The 20,098-nt window shown below is 44.8% G+C and overlaps 1 protein-coding gene across 1 annotated transcript in view; it reads right to left on the bottom strand.

The window, feature by feature from the left end:
* The window catches only part of TBC1D10C (TBC1 domain family member 10C), a 211,256-nt gene that overhangs the window by 51,574 nt on the left and 139,584 nt on the right, over nt 1-20,098 (bottom strand). Inside the window, exon 5 of the mRNA XM_069628960.1 lies at nt 7,603-7,709. Within this exon, the coding sequence (XP_069485061.1) occupies nt 7,603-7,709 (107 nt within the window). The remainder of the gene's footprint in view (nt 1-7,602; nt 7,710-20,098) is intronic.

The raw sequence follows: 20,098 nt of genomic DNA, 5'->3' as shown, positions 1-20,098 counted from the left end.
AGAGATTGTGTGTAGACTGTGGTACTGTGTGATATGCCTGATGCTCATGAAGACACATGTTAGCAGCATTATGGTGATGCCCTTTAGTGGCACACCACGAGGTACAAGCCAGGTTTTTTTGTAAAAGTTCAGTGATGTCAACTAGAGTTTTGTGAAATTTGCAAGAACATAGTTGTGTTGTGAGATTTTAGAGTTGACACATGCAAGATTCTGCTTTAGAGTTGACAATGGAGATAGCAAGTGACTCAGGATGCTTGGGGTCACAATGTCTATATTCAAATGTTTCTTTACTTAGACGTTCACAATTTACTCACAAGCATGTGGGTACATACCTACTGTACTTGTGCGCTGCTTTTCGTGCTACGCCTTTTGTAGTTGCATGTTGTCTACTCTTTGTGTAGTATGTCTCTTTTCTATTACCCTCTGCTGCTCTTTTTTGTGTTTTCTTTTCGTAAAAGGGATGAACGTTGGCTTGACACATTGGTCTTTGATGTCTGAGGTTTTTGTTTTCTAGTTTTTGTGAGGGGTGCCCTAGGATTCTGTTTTGGCCAGTGCGAATGCTCATCTTGTGGAGCGAGGAAGCCTCGGGTGTGGCAGACCTGCAGCTACGGAGTGGCAGTGCTAGCAGAAGGAGTTATTTGTTTCCGCTGTTGGGTACCTGAGTAGAGAGGGTCTTTTGCTCACGTTTTGAGCAAGGTGGTGCTTAGGAGTGGCAGTCCTGAGTCCCTGGGGTGGGAGTCCAGGGTAAAAGGAGATTCTGTTTATTTTAGTGTTGTTTCCTGGCATGTTTAGGCTTGAAGTATTGGTCAGACTTGTGTTTGTTTATTTTCAAGGAAGGAGATGTGTTGTGACTAGGTATGTATGTGTGCTGTGTGCATGAGTAGCAAGGCCAAGTGGAATGTGATGTGTAGGTGGAACCCGGGGAGTGCTGGAGATCCCAGGGATGTCAGTCGGGGACTTGGAGCCAGAGAAGGAACCTGCATCACTAAAATGATGTACCTTGGGCCAGGTGAGAATGAACTTGAAGCAGGAACCAGACTGACCCAGGTATGTATTAGTGGCACACTTCAATGGAGCTGAGGGGCAGTGATGGCACTCAAAGTCATGTAAAGGACGACAAGCAGGAGAGGGCCGTGCAATTACAGCACAAGGTAGTACTTACGTATTCAAATGAGAAAGAAAGGTTCTCTCGGAAGTGTAAAATGATATTTATTTCCTCAATCACTACAAACACACATGTATAGACTCTCTACCAGCGGATACACTGAACGTTGTGAATTGGTGCATGCTTCTGCAAGCCAGGGCAGGCAACTCTTTATCTCACCTTTCACCACCAAAACCACATTTGCATTTTGTGAATTTAACACCTATGGCCCAACCTGGTGTTGCGAGACCTTGTGAGAGGGCTCCAAACTCAGATGCCCCAGCTATGCAACTAGATTCCTCTAAACTATTGGTATATTGCATAGAATCTCAAAAATATGATCCAAGGAACTGAACATTAGTCATTTCGTAGAATTGATTAATCACTATTCAATTTGAAATCAACGGGCCATCAATTATTACATTTAGCTGTGCACTGCTAGCAACCCCTTTAGTAATCAGTAATCACTCTGGCCATGTTCCTCTATTATCTGAAAGCAGAGGGAAAATGTGTATTCCTTAATATAATAATAATGTAATTGTCTCAATGGCCAAGATCCACCTTTTGGAAGCCTCTGATATTTTAATGGAAATACCTTTTCCTTGGGTTGGCACAGGGCAAAACCAATTTAGAGGAATTTTCATAACAATCACATTACAATTGCACTTCATTACATGGCAACTTTTGAGTGCCAAATTTCATGCGAAAATACTGACTATGATCTCTTTACCAAATGTACGCGACTTGTATAAATCCTTATCCCGGCACAGCTTAATTTCTAACCATAGCCTAAGTCAGACATTGACAATCCTTAATCATGTGAAGTTACCATGGCAATACTGTATTGTTATAAGTCGCAGGTTGATTGTAATTTGATGTTTGGCAGCACATGCCTATGTGAGAATACTTTAACGTTACCCCAGTTGCAATAAGAATGGCTCTAAAACTCTTGCAGTTCAGGAAGGACTTCCAGACCCTGTACTTCAGGGAGTACCTAGGGGGCACCTAGGCCTTTCAGCTCCCGCGTAAAGGACAAAACCACCTCTGTAGCCCGGGACCTTCTAGAGCCCTAGCCGGAACTGGTCCTCTCTGGGGCCGGGTTTACACTTTTGTTGTAATACTCAACCAACATTGTACAACTCCCCATAGCACCATAGCTGTGTTTGCCCTATACAAGACCAAACCCAAAACTATGTAACACAAATGTGGCTTTTGTAAAGACTGGTCTGCGTGGCGACACCTTATCTGCTTGCTGCTTCACCTTTGTAAGCTTATAGTGGATTTCTATTAAAAGAGTATTTCTTTTGCCATCACGTCTCCGAGATTGGTGCAGCGTAAAGCCAAAGAACCGCACAACAAACTGAAAGTATCACAAATACTCATGGAGACTTGCGCCAGATGAATTTAAATATCAATATTTAATTGCAAATAACATCACAAAGTGCCCATAGTGATGACACGTGTTTCGACATTTATAAAGGCGAGTCTACATGAGTATTTGTGACACAAAACTATGTAAGCATGGAGTGTGGAGAGGGTGGCATTTATAGTATCCCACAATCAAGGTTTTTAAGGTTTCTCGATTGTAAATTATAGGGGAAAAGGTTTTACTATGTTTAAGCAATTATAGCCTTTTAAAAAATATAAATTATGGCTGTGCTGTCTCTGAATCTCCTGCTAGAATAACTTTTGAGGATTCTTGGTCTCCCAGTATGCTTGATTATGGATTTATCCCAGTAGAAATCTAGCTATGGTGGATTAACATCATGATGACTACGTGGGTTCTGGAAACGTCATGAGAGTGGAACACCTTGAAACTGACAATACGGCTCCTGCAATTATTAGCATTTCAGTCATAAGAAGAGGTGGTAGATGCTCAGCAGTACGGCAAGAGAAAACGCAAGCTAAAATATTATCTCACACCATAAAAGAAACGGAAGGCCTTTTAGCCTAATGAAGTCTACCCTAACGTAGATGTGTGACTTTTATTAACTTTGTTAGAAAAAAAGACCTTCCTGTCCATACTTCTAACAATGGAGTGTAGCAGGTGCTCCATAACCACTAGCTCAATACAATCTTCACCAAGTCCTCATATCTAAGCTTAAAACAATTCTGTAAAAGCCCAGAAATACCACTAGCCAGTCCAAATGTGCGTTCACTCATAGAAATAAAGACAATTTAAAATGAAACAGCAAGTGTAATATTCCAGGCAGCTGTGGTAAAAGACTGGGCTCAATTTCTGGTGTTAGCCTATATTGGTCAACATTCTAAAGAACTTCAAACAGGCATGACTAGCAACATTGCGCCATCTACATGGCTCTGTTATTACAAATCTATGCATACCACCTAACCTGACTACATTGGTGGTGATATAGAAAAGCTCTATGTCACAATAGGAGATTAGAATGAAATAACCTCAAGTGTTGAAGAGATTACAGAAGCCATTTTGGGTTTTGCTGCTGGAAAAGCCCCTGGCCCCCGGCCTTCTTTGCATTAGATTTAAAGCCACAGCATCCCCATTCGAGCCCCTGTAATGTATTCCCTCTTTACAACCATTGATGAAACTGAAAAGACTCCCTCGGATTCAAAATTGGCTACACTAATTCCAATCTTTAAAAAAGTGAATCTCCAATGCACCTAATGTTAATCACAAATAGTTCTTTTGTAAGACGTTGATGCGATTATTTAGGAAAATCATGTACAACAGAGATGACGAGTGAGTTTCCGAAAACAATATCATACCAGAAACACAATATAGTTTCAGGCATAGCATGGCATGTGAGAACTAGATTTTAAGTTGGGAACTGATCATCACTGACTATGTAAATGTGAGAGGGAATGTCCTTTACTTTGGTTTTATGTACCGAAGTACAGCTTTTGACCAGGTAAACAGGAATAAACTGCAGTGCACTTTAAAGTATTTGGGGGTGTTTTTGGGGCTTTCACTCGGCTTCTCTCCTTCAAACAAAAGGAAATTTACTTTATGAGAAACATTTCATTTTTGCCTTGGGCTGCCCCGATACACCCCCTCATTTTAGAACTGGGCAAGGACTTTTTAGAAGACGAAGTTAAAGTGAGCTGTGACAAATTGAACCCCCTGTGAGGCTAGGGTGGTGAGCCAGCTCTGCGACACAATCCCTAGGGGTTGAGGCAAGTGGGACCTCACCGGGAGAGACTCCTGCTTTGGGGACACAGACTCCTGTTGCCGCGAGGAACTCCCTTATGCCCTTCACACAATGGCATATTTGGGACTATCTAAAACGCAGAATAATTATAAGTTCCAAGATTAGGAGGAAGAGAAAGTGAACTTATGCCGCTACCAGAGAGAAAACTAATTTGGCCATTTAAATCAAAATCACCAATTAAATGAGACGAGTGTGTTGAAGAGGGAAGACCCAACAAAGGAAGAGGAGAGAGAATGAGAGAGAGAGAGAGAGAGAGAGAGAGAGAGAGAGAGAAAGGCAGACGCCGACAGGGGAGTTCCCCTGTGCATACAATGGCAGAGCTGAATCAGACCGCAAGATCTGGAAAGTTTAGAACCGCTGCGAGCATAACTAAGTGCTGGAATCCCAGTGTGTATGAGAAGCCAGAAGCTGAGATGGCTGTAGCAGAAAGCTGAGTGGCACGAAGACCACGAAGCAATCATGGTGGACAGACTGCCCATTCAACAACCCCGACACCGCCTCACGGAGGAAGCAACAAACGGATTGGTTACCCATAGTGGTATCGAGAAGACAAAAGAAACTCACAAGAAATGGATGGTGCGGAAAGTGAACCAAGAAGCACAAGGAAGTAAGGAAGAGATCCCCAGTATCCACGGGCAGATGAAAGGTTCCCTTGCAGTACTGAAGATAACAGAGAGAATGGGATTACTGGGAAGCCAAAAGGGACTTGTTATAGAATCAGAGAAACTTGTCCCAGTACAAATGATAAAAGTGTGAAAACCAAGTTAATGAACTTGAACTGTCTTAACGTGACAAAGAGAAGCATAGAAACCCCAATAGTGAGAGCAATAGAATTGGGGTTTCACTACCTTGAGAAGAGGGTAAAATAACCCATTATTCACAAAACAAAGAATGGAACATAAAAGAGAGAAAAGACAAAAGCGTGAAAACCAAGTTGATGAACATGAACTGTATGAATGTGATAAAGAGAAACACAGAAACCTCAAAGAGTGAGAGAAATAGAATTAGAGTATCACTACCTTGGGAAGAGCGGAGAATAACCCATTATCCAAGAAAGAAAGAGAGGAACCTAATGGAGAGAGATACCTGTGAACTAAAGACCAGAAAGGTTCCTAGGATAAACATTGTACTAGAAATGCCATACCAGGAAAAGGTGAACTATAATTATTTGGAAGGTCAAAGCCCCAGAGAAGAAAGCATTAGACAAGAATATTCACAACTCTCTACAAACAGAGCAAATGATTCAGACAAGGGCAAGGAAAACCCATACTAAAGAGAAGAGATATACTACTAGTCCCATAAGGGAGTTACAGCAGGTGATACAGAGGATAACGAGAGACTATTTTAAACAAATGGCATATTAACAAGAATTATAAAAGAAGGGAAGACAAGTGCAGAAGCACAACCATCAGGAGAAGGGAGTCATTTTCCTGCCCTTAGTTGATTAAACTAGTGGTAGGGTCAGTTGGGATTAATTTTGGACAGTGGACCTATTTATTTTGGACATTCAGAGACGACTGAAAAGAACCTTAGTAAAGTAGGTAGGGAACACCCAATAGCGATAGGGAAAGATAGGCCTTATTCTTATTCTTTAGTAAAGATGTGGGGGAAATGTCCTCCAAGTGTCCGCATCCTTCATCTGACCCATGACAGACCCCATTACTACTCTGATTAAGGATGTTGAAAAACTCACCATTGTCTTTTCACTGGGAGATTATCGACAATTTTAAGAATGGCGATAATTCTCATTGTTCTCCTTGGCTTACTTTTATTAAAACAAGAGTTAATTAAGTTAGGGTAAGCCTCCTGGGTCAGCCAAAATGACCATATAAAATGTAACCTGTGTCAGTGATGGCTTAGCAAGAGAGGAGTTAGATTCAAGCTGTCATTCAATTTGTACCCCCACTGAACAACCTTCAAAAAATGGAAGACGACCTGAACTTGATAGGATCAGCACAGACAAGACCCTTTATTGTGGGCCTTCGGATGAACCTTTTGCTTTAAGCAATCAATACATCAAAATGGCGAAAATCGTAACATTTTGGACATGTGTTTCTCCTATGAAAATTGTTCCGCTGACACTATCTTACATTTTTTACTTTTGGGCCACCTTATGGTCCACCTAGAGTAACTTATTTACTCCTCTCCTTACGAAATATAAGTATTGGGAGTTGTTGGCTGGGATATGTCACCTCATATTCGCAACAAGTGCACTTTTGACTATTGTACGTGCATTTTATTTAGTTAAGGCTCTTACTACAAGACAAAAATCTTTGCCATCAATGAGCAGACATTATGCGTGCCTTTATGGTTTGACTGGCATCTTATCCCAGGTTGTAACTTGTCTAACATGGACAAACGTTTTTTAATGTTTTTATATTTTTTAGTTTGTCATATTGATCGACCTGTTTTAAACATGGATACATGCTTTGTCTATTTTGCGGTATACTCTCTTATGGAGATTGTGTACATTTCTGAATAAAGAATATTTCTTCAGTCATGTGTTTCAGTGGGTGGTGCTCCTGGGAATGTTTTACTGAAAATGAAATACACATGCACCCGTAGCTAACCAGAGCTGTTTGAAGGTCAAGCAGAAACCCTGGCACATCTGTGGCATGGGTGAGCGGGCAGAGATGCTCACCCCTGTAACGCCAATAAACAGCAATCACTGGGTGAAGATGGCAAACAGTTTCAGAAACCTCACATGCATTTCCTATTCGTGTTGTTTGCAACTATGCATACATTTGAGCTAGCATCTATATTTTGTGTGAAAGTCAACAAAAAGAGGACAAAAAAGAGGACATATATTATGGGGCTGATTCATGGAATTTGTGCGCCGAAAAACGGGGATTTGTGCGCCATTCTGCTGGTAAATTCCCACTTGTTAAACAGTGATTTTTGGGCAGAATGGCGCACAAATCCCCGTTTTTCGGCGCACAAATTCCATGAATCAGCCCCATAATGTTGCAATATTATAACTCCATGGTTATGTGGCAATAATGCAGCAGAATCGCATACATCCAGAGACCCTGCTTGTTATAAGGCAGCCTAGCCTACCTCTGGCGCAGAACATCAAGTTTGGAATGTACGCTTTCACCACTCAGAAATCAAATAATCCCTCCAAAAGCCGTTTCTTTTTAATGTGTCCAAGATCCCTCTCAAAAAACACAAAGCCAAAGAAGAAAACACCAGCAAAGAGCATACCAAGAAGCTTAAATGTTGTCATAAATAGCAAAAACCACACAATCTGAGCTCGGTGCCCCCGGCCCTTACCCGTGGCCCTCTGGTGACAAGAACATTTCATGGAACGGGAACTGCCGATGGATATCCTTCTCGATGGTTTCAATCCACTGCCTTTCCCCCGGCGCCCGGTCAAGATCCTGCATTGAAAAGAGATAAAGCAAGACAGGTAGATGGACGTCAATCTAAGATACACTGCATTTGGCTGGGGTTCCCCTCATTGCTTCCAAAGATGAACGTTCATCTCCAGTGGAGTTGTGTGTGATCTATTGACTTTCCAAATGCCATATGCCTTCTCCAAATGTTCTGGTTGTCATTTGGCATAGTTTGGTTGTATTCTCAAAAAAGTTAGGTTTGCAAGTGTTTGAGGTCAGCCCTGCTTACCAAGGATAAAGTGTTGACATGCTACACTCTAGGCAGTTGTTACGTCTCCCGCACCGAGTGCAGCTTGTACAGGTGCTCTTTCTCCGCCCTCGAACACTGTCTCTCCCACTACACCACATACTCACCTTGGCTCACGTAACCCAGTGCCCTTCGCTCATCCTGTTGGATCGCAGCAAAGCAGACCCGGCGTTTATCGCCCCTCCCGTTCTTGGCAGCTGAACTGGAGGTTGACATCTCGCTACAACGCAAAGCGTTGCCCACGGAGACCCGCGCGTCACGGATCACGCGATTGTCCTATGCACAGCAACGCTCCAGTGTCACGTATCACGTGACCCCTGACAAGGTATAAATATCTTCCGGAAACAAGGAGCGTTGCTTCACAGCTGTTTCCCTCCTGGATCACGTGACGCTGAATTCTACGTTTGGATTTACGGATTGTTTTTTCTCGACCACGTTTTGTTACACGGATTGCTTCGCCTTACCCTTCTACTAACCGAACTTTGATTCTCCAGTTGCCGAACCACGATTTGCTCCACGGACTGTTTTTGCCTCATCCTACTGTTCTAACTTTGGTCCTCTTGTTTACCTGACTACGGCATCGTCCCTGGATACCCTACGGATCACGTCTGTCTGTTTGATAACCCGGCCTCTGGCCCCCATGCTAGGTGTTTACCTATCCAGTTCCTGCCCCGGGGTCCAGTCCTTCCCCACATCTCTGGGCCACCTTTGTACACATAGGTAAGCAGAGCTGAGTTGCCTGTGTTCTTCTGTTATCCTGCCTGTTTTGTGCATAACTGCCTAATCCTTTGCCTTACAGAGTTCAAGGGGTTCTTCCGGCTGTTCCCGAATCGGCTCGACGGACTACCACCTGTGGCCTCAAAGACCGCACAGGCAGTATTTCTGGTGTTGTCTGTGTGGTACTTGGGGACGGAGGTATTTATACTCTGCACGACCATCAAGTTTATAACAGACTGTGAAGCCTTTGGCCGTTCAGAGTATGAATCCCTCTGCCGGGGACCCAGTGACCGCTCTAATGCAGGCCGTAGCGGCCCTTAGGACCGACATGGCGGCAGCTACGACAGCCATTCACCATCGACTAGACGCCTTGCAAAGCGCACGTTATCCTCTACCTGCAGACACCGAGTTCGGGGACCCTGCCCCTCCAGTCCAGTCTGTCCCGGCCCCGGCCCCCGCACCCACTCCTGTTTTGCTTCCAACCTCTTTCCCTCTTGCCGCCCCAGAACGCTATCAGGGTGACCCACGGAAATACCGCACCTTCATAAACCAATGCAAACTACACTTCTTGTGCAGACCCCTAGCCTTCCCCGATTCTGTCACAAAGGCCGCATTTCTTTTGTCTCATCTTTCTGGTGTAGCAGCTACCTGGGCAAACCCATTGTTAGAAAATGACCATCCTGCCTTGTATGACTTTGAGCTTCTCATAACAAAAATGGCTAAAGTGTTTGACACCCGCTACAAAGCCCAGTCAAGGGACCTGGAACTACTAGACCTCTCACAGGGAAAGCAAACACTTATTGAGTATATCACCCGTTATAATCAGCTCGCCGCTGAAACTTCCTGGCCAGAGGAAAAAAAGGCGATCGTGTTCTATCGTGGTTTATGCAACACCTTGAAGGACGCCCTATCAGTGGTTCCTGCCCTTCCCTCTGTTTTTTCGGATCTGGTAGACCTTGCACTACAGGTGGACGCCCGCAGGTCCGAACGGAAGGCATAAACCACGTTTGCCAGCCAGTCAACCCCGGTTCCTTCCCCTGCCAGTTCCGAACCCATGCAAATAGGCGGGATCCGAAGCCCGATAACACAGTCTGAACGGGACCGTCGGAGAACCGACAACGCCTGTTTTTACTGCGGGCTAAACGGACACTACGTAAGGGAGTGCCCCCGACGACCAAAGAACAAGGCGTCGGGTTTTCAGAAGGCTCGCCCATGATACAGGGGGCGCCGGCGAGCCTATCCGCGACCCCCACTGAACCCGCCTTCGGTCCTATCAGACCGGTTGTGGTTAATGCCCTGTTGAAACCCACCCAGGAGATCGTCCATGCTGTTCAGATCGTGATCGACTCCGGGGCCACGGGTTGTTTTATAGACATCACATTAGCCCATCGTCTCAATCTGCCTTTGATCAAAAAGGAACACCCGAACCAGTGCAAGCTGTCGATGGCACGTCCTTAGCCTCTGGTCCGATCAAACATCAAACTGCACCTCTGGAGGTGGTGATACAGAGCACTCATAAGGAGAGCCTATCATTTGACCTCATTAACCACGCCACAGTTCGGGGTTATTTTGGGTATCCCCTGGTTACGGCACCACAACCCTTTGATTAATTGGGGAACGGGACAAGTAACGTTCGAATCAGAAGAATGCCAGCACTTTTGTCTAACAGAACCAGTATCACTCTCCTCTCCCGCCAGTATTCTCGGTGCTCTGGCTTCCTCCAGTATCAGGGACATAGCCCCTGACACCACGTCACCACACACCGTGGGGGCTGTTATGGCAGGCATTCCCGTGGACTACCATGACTATCATATGGTTTTTGACAAAAACACAGCGGAAGGTCTACCTCCACACAGACCCTACGACTGTCCTATTGACCTTCTCCCGGATGCTCCCATACCAAGAGGCAGGATCTACTCGTTATCACAGTCTGAAGAACGGGCTCTGAAAGAATACATCCAGCAAGCCTTGCGTTTGGGTCATATTCGTCCTTCCTGTTCTCCAGCTGCCAGTCCTATCTTTTTCGTCCCAAAAAAGGAAGGTGATCTGCGCCCGTGTGTAGACTATAGACGGTTAAATGCTATCACCGTAAAGAACAGGTATCCCATTCCGCTCATCTCCACGCTACTGGACAGGTTGACAAAGGCGTCCCTGTTTACCAAATTGGATCTGAGAGGGGCATACAACTTAATCCGCATGAGGCGTGGAGACGAATGGAAAACGGCCTTTTGCTCTAGACAGGGATTATTCGAATACACAGTGATGCCTTTCGGGCTCTGTAACGCACCTGCAACGTTCCAGCATTTCATTAACGACGTATTCTCTGACATCCTTGATACGTACGTGGTGGTTTATCTGGACGACATATTGATCTATTCGTCCACCTTGAAAGAACATATTACTCATGTTAGAGAGGTACTCTCCCATCTCAAAAAGAACGCCCTGTTCGCCAAGCCCGAGAAATGTTTGTTTCATACGAGAGAGGTGGAATTCCTGGGTTTTCACATCACTCCCGGAGGGTTGTCCATGAATGAGTCAAAAGTCTGTGCTGTCACGGAATGGCCAGTCCCTGTCAACCTCAAACAACTCCAGTCTTTTCTAGGGTTTGCTAATTTTTACCGGCGTTTCATTGCCGGGTTTTCTTCCATTGTATCCCCCCTGACTGCGCTGACCAGTCCTCTTGTCCCTTTCGTCTTGTCCTTTGTACACCAGGAGGCTTTCGAAGCACTTAAATCCAGGTTTGTTTCTGCCCCCGTGCTGCAGCACCCAGACCCGGACCTCCCGTTTGTAATAGAGGCTGACGCTTCCTCGTTCGCTCTGGGTGCCATACTGTCACAACCATGTCCAGCCACGGGTAGTTTGCATCCGGTGGCTTATCACTCGCGGAAGTTCACTGTAGCCGAGTCACACTATACAGTGACCGAGAAAGAGCTGTTGGCCATCAAGGACGCCCTCCAATCATGGCGACACCACCTCATGGGAGCAAAACACCAGACAGTAGTATACACGGACCACAAGAATCTACAGGATTTGGCCTCTCTTAAATGCGTAAACAGCAGACAAGTGCGTTGGCATCTGTTCTTCGCTGCCTTTGATTTTGTCGTTAAGCACAGGCCGGGTCTTGTTCATGGTAAGGCAGATGCTCTGTCTCGTTCACCTGGGGGGGAACCTCTGTCTTCGTTTCCAGACACTTTGTTGGGGAGGGGTCATGTTGTTTGTTTGTGTACACCATCCCAGCCATTGCTTACCGCCATTAGACAATGGGTTTCCCGACGCCCGCATGCACTCACGGAATGGGATATTGTACTACGGGAGGGGTTGCCGTTTGTTCAGGGCAAGTTGTTCCTTCCCACATGCGATGTGCGCAACCAAGCGCTTGCCTGGTCTCATGATGCTGCCATAAACGGTCACCCAGGGCAGCAACGCACCCTGGATCTGCTACACCGGTGGTGCTGGTGGCCATCCATGAGAAGGGACATAGAGAACTACGTGAACACCTGTTCGATATGCGCCCAATGCAAGTCACGTAGAGGACGCCCCCTGGGCCTACTCCATCCACTGCCCATTCCCCCCCGACCATGGCACACTATCTCCATGGATCTTGTCACGGATCTGCCACGCAGACAAGGCTATGATACCATCTGGGTTATCGTGGACTCCTACACTAAGATGGCACGCTTCATTCCCTGTACCGGCATACCCTCGGCCCCAACGTTAGCCCGCCTGATCTTCAGGACGGTCTTTTGTCTCTTTGGTCTCCCACAGGTCATCATATCGGATCGCGGGTCGCAGTTTACTTCCTGTTTCTGGCGTGCCCTTACCAGACTCCTGGGTATTGATGCTCGTTTCTCCTCTGCCTATCACCCAGAAAGCGATGGGCAGACTGAGAGGGTGAATCAAGTCATGGAACAATACTTGCGGTGCTTGACCCTTCAATACCAAGACTCCTGGTTCAATCTGCTCCACCTCGCTGAATTTGCATATAACAACTCGCGTCACTCAGCTACTGGTTTCTCTCCTTTCTATTCCATGTATGGTCAACATCCGCGCACCTTCCCGCTCCCGGATTTCTCCTCTGCCACCCCTGCTGCCAACGCCTGTGTTTGTGACCTGGCGGACGTCCATTCTCGGACCCTTGTCCACCTCCATGAGGCCCAAACGTTGATGAAGTCAAAGGCTGACCGGAGGCGGTCAGTGGCCCCTGCTTATCGCGTGGGGGACCAAGTGTGGTTGTCAACCCGGCACTTACGTATCCCTGGGTGCCGCAAGCTGTTGCCCCGTTTCGTGGGTCCCTACAAAATCACTAAGGTCTTGAACCCCGTGGCCTTCCACCTTGCTGTTCCCCTTACTTGGCGGATTCACCCGGTATTCCATACCTCCCTTCTCAAGCCTTGCCTTGCTCCTACCCGGGTCACTGCTCCCCCGACCCCTGTCTCGGTGTCCTCTCCGGATGTCTTCGAGGTTAGTGCTATCCTGGGTTCCCGCTTTCACAGGGGTCGCCTGCAGTATCTTGTTGACTGGGTGGGTTACGGTCCTGAGGACCGCTCTTGGGTTCCCTCCCACGATGTCCATGCCCCGCTTCTTGTTGCCCGTTTTCATAGGGACTGCCCTGCCTGCCCACAGGGTCGTGGGCCTTTGAGGGGGGACTCTGTTACGTCTCCCGCACCGAGTGCAGCTTGTACAGGTGCTCTTTCTCCGCCCTCGAACACTGTCTCTCCCACTACACCACATACTCACCTTGGCTCACGTAACCCAGTGCCTTTCGCCCATCCCGTTGGATCGCAGCAAAGCAGACCCAGCGTTTATCGCCCCTCCCGTTCTTGGCAGCTGAACTGGAGGTTGACATCTCGCTACAACGCAAAGCGTTGCCCACGGAGACCCGCGCGTCACGGATCACGCGATTGTCCTATGCACAGCAACGCTCCAGTGTCACGTATCACGTGACCCCTGACAAGGTATAAATATCTTCCGGAAACAAGGAGCGTTGCTTCACAGCTGTTTCCCTCCTGGATCACGTGACGCTGAATTCTACGTTTGGACTTACGGATTGTTTTTTCTCGACCACGTTTTGTTACACGGATTGCTTCGCCTTACCCTTCTACTAACCGAACTTTGATTCTCCAGTTGCCGAACCACGATTTGCTCCACGGACTGTTTTTGCCTCATCCTACTGTTCTAACTTTGGTCCTCTTATTTACCTTACTACGGCATCGTCCCTGGATACCCTACGGATCACGTCTGTCTGTTTGATAACCCGGCCTCTGGCCCCCACGCTAGGTGTTTACCTATCCAGTTCCTGCCCCGGGGTCCAGTCCTTCCCCACATCTCTGGGCCACCTTTGTACACATAGGTAAGCAGAGCTGAGTTGCCTGTGTTCTTCTGTTATCCTGCCTGTTTTGTGCATAACTGCCTAATCCTTTGCCTTACAGCGTTCAAGGGGTTCTTCCGGCTGTTCCCGAATCGGCTCGACGGACTACCACCTGTGGCCTCAAAGACCGCACAGGCAGTATTTCTGGTGTTGTCTGTGTGGTACTTGGGGACGGAGGTATTTATACTCTGCACGACCATCAAGTTTATAACAGCAGTCGCTTTGTCTGCAGCAGATTTGTGTCAAGCTCCCAGAGGTTACATTGAGGTTTCACTGAGGTTTCAAAGCATTTTCTTGAGTTTTGAAATGGCGCAGGCCCAGAAATCTTTGCTTTTCGGTTCTATCCAGTTAGAGGTATATGCCACTTTGCAATTTTTTAGCAACGCTTGTGACTGGTGTGAGGATCAAAAGCTGAAGAAGGTTCGGGATAGTTTTTAGACGTTTTAAAAATATAGCTGGAAGGATAGCTCAGGGGCAACGTGTTTGTCTTGGAAGCAAAACAACGCAGGCATGCTTAGAGACTGGTCTCCGGTATTAAAGGGTATTATAAAAGACTAATCATGAAGGTATTGTATTGGTAATATTAATTATTAATGCGTTGTTATCATGGTTGTATGATTTATGTAGCTCAGAGTGCATAAACAAGATTACAGAAAAGGTGAGAGGCAGTCTCTGAGGGGTTCAGTTCAATCCTTATGTATTGGGGTTGTTTCCCCAAAGAGCTTTTACTTGAATTTGCAAGAGGCTGCATAAGGGATCTTCTGTTGTGTCAGGGGGAAATAGGAACCCAGCAAACCTCCTGCTACCCTGAATGGGGCATTTAGCATTTCTCAAAGTTCACATTTAGGGGAGCTGCCTTCTTCGACCAAAAGTAAGTTCGTATTTGTGTGTTTATCTTGAATTTCACATTTTTCAACATGCATAGTCGAACTCAATGAAAGCAGGAACTGAACCCAAATTTTACCTGGTTTTTCAATATGAAAGTCACTATGTTAGCCACAATTCTGACCCCAACTCTGACCATGCAAACTAAGTCTTAAATAAGAATCATGGCTTGTTTAAGAAAGCGCAGAGGCCCACCCGCTGCATGTGCTAATACGATGTATATGTAACAAGTGATTTTATCACTGGAATACCATTGTCCGCCATTTACATCATTGCATTTTAATCATCATACAATAGTTTCTATTTGCAAAAGTCCTGCAAGTTGAAATCATTGATACATTATATTTAATGATGTACGTCAGCGTCTATAGAGAACTATAGGAGTGTGTGGGCCTTACAATATCGTTTTTGGACTACATACACAGCCCTTCCCTCGCAGCATGGTTTAGCGCCATGGAGGCACTTTTATGACACAATTACAAAAACATGCATTTAGTGCTGAACTAAACTGCAGGGGAACAGAGCTGCAGGGGTTTTCTGTAGGGCACTCTTGCGATGCTTAATAAACAAAACTCGTTTTTGCTTGGCTGATTTCGTTGCTTGCCATGAATGGGAAATGACTGGTGGTTTCATGGAAGTCACATCAACTTCTTCTCTGCCTTTGGTTTTAGTGAAACATATTATGCATTCGTATGACGCGCAACATTGGAAACTTGATTGCCTTTACGAACAGACTAAAATAATGTGGATTCGCGGAGGCCAGATTTTGAAGAGGAATTTCTAAATGCTCTTTCACAAGACCACGTGGCTGGAGTCCTATTCTATTCTATTGAATGTTTATATTGCGCCAAAATGCCAAAGGCCTCAGAGTGCTCACAGACGCATACAACAAAAATCAGGGAGGAAGGAAGGATCCGTTACATCTCAAAGTTCTTAGCTCCTTTGTCAAAAAAGAATGTTTTCAAGCTCTTTTTAAATTGTGCAATTGATGGAACGAGTTGAATGAACGCGGCAACGTGTTCCATGTTATACAGGCCCATGAATTGAAGCTTGATCCTTTTCAATGAAAAACGTGGTTGGGCAAGAAGGTTATCCTTGTTTGAACGCAACGTGCGCCTAAAGGGCACTTTCTTCATTCATGAATAAAGGTATGTGGAAGCATCCTGCAAGGAAGGCATGGTATCTTTTGTAAGACAGACACAAGTGACCACAGTTCAAGGGTGCTTATTGAACTTCAACAAAGGTATGATAAATGCCTATCTAATCCTAAATCTACAGATGGGAGCAAGCTACGATCATCAAATAATAATAACGCAGTCCAAGTGGTGTCTTGTCAAAATAAAAGGGCCGATACTAAAAAAAAAAACGATTGCCAATCCTTATGTAGTATTCCCTGTATTCTTTGATGACGCCCTGCATGCCGCGAGGTTAGGCTAGGGAATGTTTATGTTCGAAGGAGGAGAAACGGAACGAGGCTTGAGACAGAGAGAGAAGACTGTGAGCGGCATGCAGGGCGCCGGCTGTAATAGATAAATAAACATCCTTGTTTATTTTAACTCGTGTGGACTGGCATACCTCATTTTGGCGACGAGGATGGCCGGCGTCCCAGAACCCACAGAAGCCAGGAAGGATTAATCCAGAGCGGAGCTCCGAGCCGCTGTGCAATGCTGCGCCTGGCTTGTGCTGCACAATTAGAAAGAGGGAGGAAGAGCAGATGCTCCGAACTGACGTCAATCAAACGTTGGTTTGTGCTGACATTTCATCACTGTGATGATTTTTTTTTTTTTCTTGTCTGTCTAACTCGAGTTTGTTAGACACGCTCCCATTGGCCACACCACTTCCACTTTCAGAGTAAAGGACCGCCGATTGCACGGAGATCACATGACTCACCCTTTGGCCTTAGGCAGGATGAGGAGTAAAGAATAGACCCCTCATCCTCTTCACAGTACATGGAATTCATCCCTGGAGATTAAAAAAAAAAAAGGAAGTTTAAGAAGCAGAATAAAACGCAAATTAGGATAAATAGTATTCTGGTTTCCTCTCATACTGACATAACACAGAAGAAGCATGCAAGGAATTAGCATACAACCCCCGGCATGTTTTCTTCCAACACCTGGACAGCCTGTTGTAAACTGGCTAGAATGGAAAGAGTTTTGGCTAAACTATGTTCAGACCATTGATCAAGAAGGCCTATCTGCTCATAAAAAGAAATCGCTACTACTTCATGCTTTGGGCCTAGAAGGACAGAGAAAATACAGGGAGTTACCGGATTTGCCAGTGGATGAAGCTGGAGATATTGATGAACACGAAAAGGCCATAAGGCAACTAGACAAATATTATACCCCTGAGACCAACGTAGCCATAAACAGGTATAATTTCTATACCAGAACTCAAAAAGAACATGAATCTATTGAAGACTACGTATCAGCTCTAAGGGTACTATCACGCACATGCAGATTTGGCATTGGGATCACACTAGATGAACTCATACGAGATCAAATTATCATACATGCCAAAGATAGTTTGCTCCAAGACAGACTTTGGATGGTAGGAAACCCATCTCTGCCAGAAACAATGGCCATTGCCAAGCGAATAGAACACAGTCATTTGTGCTCTAAAGAGATAGTAAATATGAAACAAGAAGCTGTCGTAAACATGCAATTACAGAATGATAAATTCTCATTGGAATCTGGAGATCAAAATATAGTCAATGCAATAAGAACAAAAGAACGTACGGAAAATCACCTGGTCAAGACCTATAGGCCAAGAGGATTTGATAATAGAGGACAGTCAATGAGAGGAAGAGGATGGGTGAGACCCGAAAACAGATCAGCTCCAGCACAATCTACAGAAGGTGACAGATGCTTCAACTGTGGAAGATTAGGACATTTTGCTTATGCCAAGCATTGTCCTGCAATTGGACAAAAATGTGGCAATTGTGGAGGCAAGGGACATTTTGCTGTCGTGTGTAGACGAAAAAAGAGAATCTCAGCCATACAAGAGGAAGAGGAAGATTCGGACGAAGACAGGGTTTTTGCCATTCGTGAACCACCTGAGGGAGATTTCAAATGCCCAAGTTGTGTCATAATAATTGACAACTGGAAACTCAAAGTAAAAGTAGACAGCTGTTCACCATGGACGATCATAACGAAGAAAACATGGAAGAACTTATTGGCATGTGGTCTAAAAAGTAAATTATTTGAACCTGATATTAAAAACCCGGGTGGATTTGAAGGCTCGACAATTAAGATGATTGGTTGGTTTTCAAGCATCATAGAATTCAAGGACAGACGAGCGGAAGTGAAGATATATGTTGCAGAAAAAGGAGTTAACGTCATTGGTTGGAGAGATCAAGCTGGTCTACGAATCAGATTAGATCCTTGTGAATCAGAACAGGTTTTGATAGTAAACTCCAGTCATAAACAGAAGGGAGAATCAAAAACCCTAGAAGATAAAGGAAACAGGAAATTAGGACTGTTGAAAGAGTTTTCACACAGAATTCGATTGAAAGATGGAGCAATACCTGTCAGACATGTCAAGTCAAGACCTATACCTTTCGCCATAGCAGACAAAGTGGAACAAGAATTAACTAAATTGGAGACTGAAGGAGTAATCGAAAAGATTGAATCCTCGGAGTGGACAAGCCCCATTGTAGTTGTAATGAAAAAATGTGGGAAAGTCAGGATTTGCGTAGATCTTAGAGATGTTAACAAAAACATTATTGTTGACATCTTTCCACTTCCAGTCATATCAGAAATGCTGAATCGCATAGGTGATGCAAATGTATTTTCAACTTTAGATTTATCCAGTGCATATCATCAGATAGCTTTAACGGAAGACTGCAGAGACATCACTGCATTTATAACTCCACATGGTCTATATAGGTACAAACGCATGCCATTTGGCTGGCATCTGCTGCGGCAGTTTTTCAGAGGGTCATGGAACACGTGTTGAAAGGGTTGAAGGGGATTTTTGTGTATCAAGATGACATTATAGTATTTGGTAAAGGTCGAGATGAACATGACATGAGATTGAAAGATGTTTTACTAAAGTTGGAGAGTGTTGGTTTGGAAATTGAAAAGAGTAAATGTAAATTTGGCATGAATGAAGTTGATTATTTGGGACACACGGTAAATGGCAATGGATACAAACCTAAAAGTGATGCAATGAAAGCAATCAGAGAATCGCCTAATCCCTCTAATAAGGATGAACTTAGGTCGTTTTTGGGCCTGTGTGAATACTATAACAAATTTGTCAAGAAGTTTGCTAACATAACAGAACCTTTAAGGAAATTGTTAAAGAAAGATGCCAAATTTGAATGGAATGGCGAGTGTGATGAAGCAGTGAATTGCATAAAGAGAGAAATATGTGACTCCACGGAATTGGGTGGTTATGTATTTGGGAGGTCAACCAAGGTTACAGTGGATGCGAGTGGAAATGGTTTGGGAGCGGTACTTTCTCAGATTGAAGAAGGTGGTAAGGAAAAGACAATATGTTACGCCTCCAGGGCAATCTCAGATACAGAAAGCAGGTATTCTGTAATTGAAAAAGAACTTTTGGCATGCTCATGGGCAGTAAACTATTTTAGAAAGTATTTGTGGGGTTGCAAGTTTGTTATACAAACAGATCATAAACCACTTGTAGAAGTCTTGACAGTTAAAGGCATGTGTAGGGCATCACCTAGGTTAGCCAGATTAAGCATTAAATTACAAGATTATCATTTTGTGACAAAGTATGTTCCAGGTAAGAGGAATGTTGTTGCAGATTACTTGTCACGGCTGCCATTAAAGAGTGTGAGTGTAGAATCTGAAAGTAATGAGGAGATGGTGGCAGTCATTCTTGAAGTAACCTCGAAGGAAAAATGGTTAGATGAGATATCTAAAGATGAGACGCTAAATAGAATTGCAAATTTCACAATGTTAGGTTGGTCTGATAAGAGATCAATTGATGGAGAATGCATGAAGTTTTGGGAAGTGAAAGATGAATTGTCCATAGAAGAAGGATTTTTGATGAGGGGGAATAAACTGATACCTCCCAAAGCATTATATAATGAGCTCATAGAAAAAGTGCATCAAGGCCATCCGGGAATTACTGGTACCAAATGCAATGTGCGATCTGTATATTGGTGGCCAGGAATGGATATTTTGATTGAAAGAT

Source organism: Ambystoma mexicanum, chromosome 12 (assembly GCF_040938575.1).
Source record: "Ambystoma mexicanum isolate Mex_15411 chromosome 12, UKY_AmexF1_1, whole genome shotgun sequence".
Taxonomy (NCBI): Eukaryota; Metazoa; Chordata; class Amphibia; order Caudata; family Ambystomatidae; genus Ambystoma; species Ambystoma mexicanum.
This window is presented reverse-complemented; position numbering and strand designations above follow the sequence as displayed.